Source organism: Echinops telfairi, unplaced genomic scaffold, assembly GCF_000313985.2.
Source record: "Echinops telfairi isolate 266 unplaced genomic scaffold, ASM31398v2 ScPeMD7_7410;HRSCAF=8448, whole genome shotgun sequence".
Classification (NCBI taxonomy): domain Eukaryota; kingdom Metazoa; phylum Chordata; class Mammalia; order Afrosoricida; family Tenrecidae; genus Echinops; species Echinops telfairi.
Genome location: NW_022111310.1, coordinates 14,525,699 through 14,534,984, shown reverse-complemented (window position 1 = coordinate 14,534,984; position 9,286 = coordinate 14,525,699). Strand labels below are relative to the sequence as shown.

At 40.6% G+C, this 9,286-nt stretch overlaps 1 protein-coding gene across 5 annotated transcripts in view; it reads right to left on the bottom strand.

The window, feature by feature from the left end:
- Positions 1-8,697, bottom strand: part of MUSK (muscle associated receptor tyrosine kinase) — a 104,405-nt gene extending 95,708 nt beyond the window's left edge. For all 5 annotated transcript variants that reach the window (XM_004710952.2, XM_004710955.3, XM_004710953.3 and 2 more), the window contains exon 1: positions 8,549-8,697. In XM_004710952.2, coding sequence (XP_004711009.1) covers positions 8,549-8,627 — 79 coding nt within the window. In that variant the 5' untranslated portion in view covers positions 8,628-8,697. The remainder of the gene's footprint in view (positions 1-8,548) is intronic.
- Between the last annotated feature and the right edge of the window lie 589 nt (positions 8,698-9,286).

The window sequence follows — 9,286 nt, the reverse complement described above, 5'->3', positions numbered from 1 at the left end:
ATGTGCTCTACCCAATTGATGTATGTATGGATTGTGATAAGAGTTGTATGAGCCCATAATATTAAAATGATTCTTAAAAAGGATATTTGGTTATACAAAAGCAATCTCAATAGCTTCTCTTTTTATTTCCTATTTTTGGCCATTGTTATAAATATTTCTGTCATGTAACTTTTGCCTATTCAATTTTTTATATTATTAAGTCCTTTTTTGCTCCTTCCTCCCTGATAAAAGCTAATAAACTTTACTAGCTATACATTTGCCTTTCCTTTTCTCTTTTAGATGGTCAGACAATATTTGTCTTTATGATTGACATATTTCACTGAGCAGGATATTTTTGAGCGTAGCCCTTCGTGTAGGGTGTATGAAGACTTCATTTCTCCCACTGTGGAGTTGTACTCCGGTGTACGAAGGTGCCACATTTTACTCGTCTACTCAATTGTTGATGAGCATTTAGGTTGTTCCTTCCTTTTAGCTATTGTGAACAGTACATAGTGACTCTTTAAAAAAATATATTAGCATCTGAAATTTATTAAATAGCTATTTTGCTCTGTGCTTTTCATTCATTATCTGTTTTAACTAACCAATGTAAAAATAAAGACAGGTAGTATTATTCATCTCATATGCAGATGAGAAAAGGGAGGCTAAAAATGGCTAAATAACTTGTCCAACTATCATATGAGTAGGAAGTGGAGGAGTTGAACTTCATTGTCAAGGTAGAGTTAAAGTCCCTACCACCTAACACTAACCATATCATGTCTTTGGCAGGGTACTGATTCCACAAAGAAAAACAGAGAGAGGAAAACTTTAAATCAATGTTAATTTCTACAGTTAGTATAGAGTTGGTTAAGCCCACATCGCTCTCGTTCCAAAATTTCCAAGCAAATCTGCTTTCAAACACTTGCTAACACAATCCCATAGTTGGATTTAATAACAATTGCAAAGTCAGTGCCTAGCTCTTGTTTGCTTGTATTCTACCACCCCGCTTTCATCTCAGCCAGAGACTGTTGAAACTAGGACACGGTTTTGTCCCTCCATCCAAGGATCACAAATCCAGGAAAATGACCGCGGTCCTTTTGTGACCTCAAGAGCAGCTTTACTTGAGTACGAGCGAGCGGGATGAAAAGGACCTGATCCCACCCTTCCTTCCCACGTGACAGGCGTTAGCATAGGCAGCGGTTCTCAACCTGTGGGTCGCGACCCCTTTGGGGGTCGAAGGACCCTTTCACAGGGGCTGCCTCATCCATCCTACATATCAGATATTTACATGACGATTCGTAGCAGTAGCAAAATGACAGTGATGAAGTAGCAACAAAACGAATTTTATGGCTGGGGGTCACCACAACATGAGGGACTGTATGAAAGGGGTGCGGCATAAGGAAGGTGGAGAACCACTGGTGTATGGACATTGATCTAGAGACTGCTAATACCGTGGTTGATCGCATGTTACAGTAAATAAAGAAACTAGGTGTATTTGTTCTTTTATGTCTTAAAAATAAGGCGCCGACTTTCAACGTAGGCATGTTTCTTTATCATCATAAATCTAGTTTGGGGTTTTTTTCTTCAGCATTTCACTCCTCTAAAGAGGATAATTAATTAGTATTGCTTCTTATTTGAGGAAAATGTGCATTTACAGTACTGGTAATTCAATGAAATACAAAGCGTATCTTGATGTCTTTGTATCTCACATGGTTCATGGGTAATGATGCATACTGCTTGTATTATTAGCTCTTTTGCAACAAAGCACACACTTTGCCTTCGGGAGTGGCAATAGTCAGAAGCAGGTAGTAGTAGTTATGGACAAGTTATTAGAATCCCTGAAATTGTCTATCCTGGATTTATTCCTTTGAATTAGAACATTGTCTTCCAGAAGAACATTAGTGTAATTACATCAATTATTTAATGATCCTTAGTACAGTACATACCCTTATATGCTGAGCACTGGTAGGCATTTCTTATTTTGCTTATAAGAGAGGCACACAGAAACAAGTTAGGAACTGTGAAAAGGCCACTGTATCTCTATTTTCCTTTCCAGGTATTAAGTGTCCCTGTTTCAGGTTCATCATTAACCAATGTATACCCTATGGCAGATTGTCACATAACCTCATTGTCACATAACCTGTTGTTCTCTGGCCACACTGACCCTGGAGAGCACCATTCCTGAAGTATCCCAACCATCTGTCCTCTCTGCCCCTCTGCTCATATAGCATTGCTGGATAAAATGCAACAACTGTGCAGATCAGGGCTACCGCAAAGCTGTACTCCCCACCCTCACCCTGCTCCTCAGCCTAGTCCATGTAATCCTTCTGTCTTTTCTGGGGACCATTCGACCCAGGACTCCTGCTCACCCCTCATCTGTCACTCTCCCCAAATGACCTCATGCCCTATATCATTAATAATTTACTTATTTCATCTTTAGGACTACATAATAAAAATTAAAAATGGAAACGTTTCTTTTTTTTGTTTTGACCTTTTAAGGTCAATAATATTTAAACCAATTGGTTCCCTCAAATATTCAATGAGCAACTCTTTCCATGTACACTAATATCAAGAATGTACCCAGTACTTGGTGTGTTGGGTTTCCATGGGAGCTGTGCCTCACACAATTAGTCATATGTCTAATCTTGGAAGCTTATCCCTGAACACATATGCATTAAAAGACAAGATTATTTAAATATACCTAAAGACAAATCATGTAGACACAAAAATGACTAAATATAGTAGGAAATAGGATAATTTTCCAATGGTGCGTTGATGGATGCTCTTTTTAGATATTAAACAAAACTAATGCTACTTACATTAACTTGTAGGTAACCTCAGGATGTAGTATACCACAATACCCTTAATACTATCCATTAAAGCCTTAAATGTTATTGAATTATGTGGTAAATCAAATCAGTCAATAAATATTTGCTACTTTCATGCATGTTAATTAAAAATTTCTTCTTGAAATTATGGTCTGAAGCTCATCATCCAAAGCATCATTAGTTTAAAGGATTCAGAGAGACAATGACTTTCCTCCTGACCTTTGAACACTGAGTCTAAAATGAAAGCAATAAACTATTAGTTCTGCAAAATCGGTTATTCTTTTCATTTTGGAAATAGTGCAGCAGTTAAAAATGATCCTCTGAATACTCTTGCTCTATTTTAAACTTGTCAAATTATTTTTACACTAGTCAACAGAAAGCTCAATTCAAGGTAAAGGACTAAGAAAATGCATGATAAGCTCATTTTGATATCTCAGATAAGCCAAGAACTACTAAAGAAAAAGAACAAAGCAGGAAGTTTCACATTTTCCAACTCAAAACTTTCAGAGAAGTCAAGGCGGACGGGTCCTGGTACAATGACAGACACATAGACCAGTGAACCAGAATTATGAACCCAGAATTAAATCCATCCACCTAAGGACAATTGGTCTTTGACAAAAATCCAAAACCCATTAAATGGTGAAAAGATAGTTTCCTTAACAAATGGGTCTCACAAAACTGTAAATCTACTTGCAGAAAAATGAAACGGGACCCATGTTGCTGTTGTTGTTGTTGTTGTTGTTAGTTGCCTCCCAGTTGGTTCTACCTCACAGCAACAAAGATACAGGATGGAACGAAGCACTGCCCCATCCCGCGCCCTCCTCACAATTGTTGTGCCTGAGCCCATTGTTGCAGTCACTGTGCCAATCCATCTTCTTCGATCCATTGGGTCAAGCATCTTCTTCTTTTCCGCTCACCCTCTGCCAAGTAGGATGTCCTTCTCCAGAGACCAAGTCTCAGCATCCTCGCGTCTATGGTGAATCCTGGCTGTATTCCTCTGAGACAGACTTGTTTGTTCTGCTGACAGTTCATGGTACTTTCGATATTCTTTTCCCATACCATCTCCCAAATTCCTAAGTTCTTCTCTGGTCTTCCCGATTCATTAGGGGGATTGAAAATAGCATGGCTTGGGCCAGGAGCATCGTAGTCTTCAAAATGATATCTTTGCCCTTTAACGCTTTATTTTTTTTTTTTCAATTTTTAAGGCCTCAAAATGGCCAATTTTTTTAAAACTTTTTTTGTTGCCCTTTAACATTTTTTTTTGCCCTTTAACATTTTAAAGATGCCTTGGGTAGCAGATTTTTCCAATGCAATAACTCACATCGTATACAAAAACTAACTCAAAATGGCTCAATGATATAAATATAAAGTCTACAACTATAAAAAATATCAGACAGGAGGCCTAATGCATGAAATAAATAAACTATCAACATACCAAAAAACACAAACAGCTAAAAAACTGGAGGATTCTGTCCTCCTACACTTAGGTGCATGAAAACGTTTACGTGCATAAAACACTTCTCCAAGGATAAAGAAAGAATCTGTAGACTGGGGAGAAAAATGGCAATGGCATAACAGACCAGAGATGAATCTCTAAAATCTATAAAAAGCGTTAACACCTCAACAAAAAGACAACAAATAAAATAATCTGATTTGAAAATGGGCAGAGAACATGAACAGACACTTCACCAAACATGATATTCAATGAAGCCCAGGATTGATGAACCTGTACAGATAACAAGTAGAATAAGGGTTTCGGCAGGGGCTGGGGGGGGGGGGACAGGTATTGTGGGGGAGCGTGAAAAAGGGAACTGATATCGAGGGGTTCAAGAAGGAAGAAAATGTTTTGAAACTGATTGTGGTAGCAATTGTACAATACTGCTTGAACTATGGAATGATATGATATCTATATTAGCACCCAATAAAGTGTTTCTTAAAAAAGATATTGTTTGTCAACAAACATGTGAAGAAATGCTTGTTGCCTTTAGCCATTCCCCCTGCATCGAGTCAATTCCAATTCGTAAGGACCCTGTCACAGACAAGGTAGAACTGCTCCGGAGGGATTCTGGGCTGGAACTCATTATAGGAGCACGCGGTCTCCCTTTTCTCCTGCGGGGCTGTTGGTGGACTCGAATTGCTGATCTGGAGGTTAGCAGCCCACCTTGTACCTCCCCAGCCAGCAGGGCTCCTTGGATGCAAATCAAAGCACAGAGATATCATTTCACGATATCATTAATAGGTAAGTTGAAAATATAGAAACTAGCAAATGCTGATGAGGGTAGGAAGGGACTAGTTCATACTAGAATCCTTGTGCAGTGCTGGCGGGACTGTAACATGGTGCAACCTTTGTGGGAAACAGTATGGCACTTCCTTAAAAACTTGGAACTAGAAGTACCAGGTGATCTTTCCACTAGGTCCCACTACTGGATATTTATCCTAGAGATATAGGAGCTGGGACACCGGCAGATGCACACGCACCCATGTTTATCACAGAGTTATTCACATTAGCAAAAGGTCAGAAACAACCCAAGAACCCATCAACAGATGAATGGATAAACTAAGATACATACAGAAAATGGAATGCTGAGCCGTGGTAAAGATTAAGGATTAATCTGCCAAACACCTTGTAACATGGACCAACAATTAGGCTGAGGAAAACAAGTCAATCACAAAAGGACAAATATTACATGAGACTACTATACATCTTAGCTACAAACTAGTATGTACGAACTAAAATATACCCATGCGTATTATAGGACATACAGGGGGTAAAGTTCTGGAATCTTTTCAAACATAAAAAACACCCTGAGACAATGGATTACTGGTCCCGGAAGCTCAGAACGAAGGTCTTAAGGGACATCAAGGTGAAATGGCTTATGGCACAGTCCACAAGGACAACTTCTGCTTTCGACTTTGGCGAGGAGTGACTGGAGTCTTATAAACGTGTGCACAGCCTGTCTCTAGGAGGCAGCTATTGAGCTCTCTCATCTGGAGCAAACAAGAATGAAGAAAATCAAAGATACATGGAAGCATTCGTTCCGAAGGACCTTAGTCTCTATAACCCTGAGACTTGAACAGCTAGATGACACCTGGTACTTATCCTGGCCACGCTGATGGAGATCACAGTAGAAGGCCCTGGATAGAAGGGGGTAGGGCGGATGTGAAACAAACTTCAAACCTTAAAAAGGGACGAGGCTTATTGGTCTGGTAGAGATTGGTGGGACCCCCACTCCAGACGATGGTGCAACTGTAGACACACTTCAGCCTGGAACGGAACTGACCCCCGAGGATCACCTTCCACCAGACAACAGACAGGTCTAGAAAACAAGCATTTGTGCCGGGTGAAACAGCTCCTTCGGATCATCAACATATGAGACTCAAATGGCTACACTTACCCCAACACAAAGTTCAGGAGGCAGGAAGGGCAACAAAGGAGGACACGTGGAAATGGGGAAGACAGGGAGGAAGCAATTGCTACGTACGTTGTGAGGACTGCCGTCGGTGTCATGACCCACATGTGTAGGAGATGTGGAATGGAAAACAAAGTTGCTTTGTAAACGTTTACCCCCAAACCACAATCAAATGCTCAGTACATCAAGAGCCCTGTTGGTGATGGTCCTCTCCTGAGAATAGAGGAAAATAACTGCAGAACACCGGCAGTAGTACATTTTCATTCTTTCCAATAATACTAAAGCAGCCTATTATTGTGGTCCATTTTCTATCAATAGAGGCCAGGAATTCAACATTTAAAATTGTGATGGCTGTATTATTTTCATAATAATTTTATTCTAGGAGCTGTTACATGTAATAAATGAGTGTTTGCTCACCTGGCTTTTAACTAAATTTGGTTTTAAACCCTAACTACGTGATTTAAGACCTTACAGAAAATACTGCAAACTAAGTAAAATATTCTTTCAGTTTTTTTAGATGTCCTCATAACAATAAATAGTAAAAAACAAAGTGTGCTTAACCTTCTGATTATTTTATTTAAAAGCCAGGAAGTTTGGCATATATGATACAAATGTTGCTACATTTATGTCACCCAATTTGGATGTTTTCTAAACAGAAGTGATATGCATTTGAATAAAGGGCTTTTCCTGTACAGTCTAGAAACAGGGCATCATTTATTTCTTTGAAGTTAAGCTAAGAGCCTTTCGCATATATAGAGATTTGGTGCATGCTTAACAAATTATGATTGAATTCAGAACCACGAAAACGCATCATCCTGCGCTTCGTAAGGCTGAATTGCACTGCTAGTATTGGGTCGTGCCATTTTCTCTCTAGCTGCAGGATTTGCATCAGCACAATCGAGACTTCTGACAATCTGTAATTCTGAACATTCTGGTCCTGCCTTGCCGGACATCCGTTGTACAACCAGGAAGTATTAAAATAAGTTGAGGGCAATGTTAAATCTTTCTATTATTAGCTATTTGAAGAGAGTGAACGTGCCTTGTATCTGAAGCTATATTAATTGGCAACTGGACCTTGTCACACGTTTGCAGATTTCATTCTGCACACAGACAATAGGAAGTAAGCAGCAACCAAATCAGACAGACCTATGAACTCAGATTGTTTGGGAAGAAGATTGTTTGCAATTCAGCCTTATTATCATGTCCACTTCGACCTTGTGGCACCGCGTGTCTCGTGAACCACAGAATCCAGACATTATCTCCACACACACAGAGAAACGACCCTCCGGTCTCTCTGAAACACGAGCTTTTTGGTTCTTTGGGAAAGTGAAACCAAGGGAAAGGGTTTCGTTTGAATGTCCTAAACCAACCCTCATGTTACTCTTGACCTACGGACATTGACATTTTCGCTTGAGAACACTGCCCTCCCGTAGATTCCAGTTTAGCCCGTTCTCATGCCTTGTTAGGAAGACTTCAGTGAACTTCAGTGAACTTCACAAGTCCCATATTTTCTCCTCTTTCATCCTAATTTGGAAGACGCTCGCCTCACCTTCAGCACCCACTGGCCCGAGACCACATTGCTTTGGACATTCTTGCTGCTGCGACAGGTGTTTGTCGGCTTTTGCTTTCCTTTCCCCCGAGGTCGTGTTATTTCCGGTACATTCCAAAGGCTCTTCAAAACTGTTTCACTATCGTGCCAAACCAAATCCCGACTCTAGCCTCAATGTTATGGAGACTCACTGTTGTCCAGATTTGATTACGCTAGTAAATTGTGTGCCATTTCCCTCTTACTCTGCTTTTCGAACAGTGTATACACACACACATATATTTATTAAGGGTTTTGTGAAACCAGAACTGAAAGTCAAACTAGTTATTTTTGTTATTGTTGAGAAACATTCTGGATAGCTAGGAAGGGAGTTGGTGGTTATATTTTCTGGTAAACCAGATCGGAAAAGGTTTTCATTACTCCTGGAGACCCCCCTGAAGTTTGGCGTACACAGAAAGGAAACAGACGTGGGGGACATGCAGGCTACCTGTTGATGTTTCCCTAGAGAGGGGAGCACCGCAGGCTGAACCGTTTACTGCAGAATGTAAGGGGGTAATACTGGTAGAGCGGGCATCATCAACCAATTGCTTATTTGTCCAGTCGCCGCTAACTCCGTATAGCCCATGTCTACTTTACCAAGTAAAACCCAAGCCCACCATAGTATGAGTCAGCTTTGGTCGCAGCACACACACACACACACACACACACACACACACACACACACACTCTCGCTCTCTCTCTCTCTCACTTTGACAAGGGAACAAGAAGAAGAGATGGTTCACACTAACCTTTTGGAAGTTTCTCGGTCCTGCTGAAGGCAATCAGCGTCAGAATATGGACCAGTGGAATGTTGACCAACTCTCTCATGATTAATCCAGGCTCAGGCAGGAGAAAGTTCCTTTTGGACAAAGCATGGAAATTGAAATTGTCCCCACAGTTTACATTTTAAAGTAGAGTTTGGTTCAAAAGGGTCGTCTGCTGAGGGCTGTTTGTGTGAGCAGCTCCGCAGGCTCTAAGTATAATCAGGAATTCTCAGACTTGGCTGTAATGATGGACGTGGCCAGCTGGTGAGTATCCACTTAGGCCAGTAATGCAAGTGTATGGCTGGAGGAACAAGGGAAAGAAAATCCCTTTAGAATCCCCTTTAAGACAGGGCAGAAGCACAATACCAGTTGCAATCATCATCATTTACCCTGAGGTATAGGTTTCTTGATCTTCAAATTCGGCCCACCACCTCTTCTTTACACCAGCGAGAAACCTGCATATCTAATCTTGACTTCTTCCCTCTTTTACCTAGCCCCCAACATCCAACCCATTATCGATTCCCAAACTATTCTTGGAGTCCTCTCGCTCCTTTTATTTCAAATACTGTCACACCACCCCTACCACGTTTTCAGACCCTTCTCTTCTCTGAATGACTGCAAAGCCTCTGGTCTCATAGCCTTTCTTTTAGTCTCTGCTCACATACCTGATCAAAAGCCTTATCACATGAAAAAATATTCAAAGTTCCCTACGATGGCTTCTGA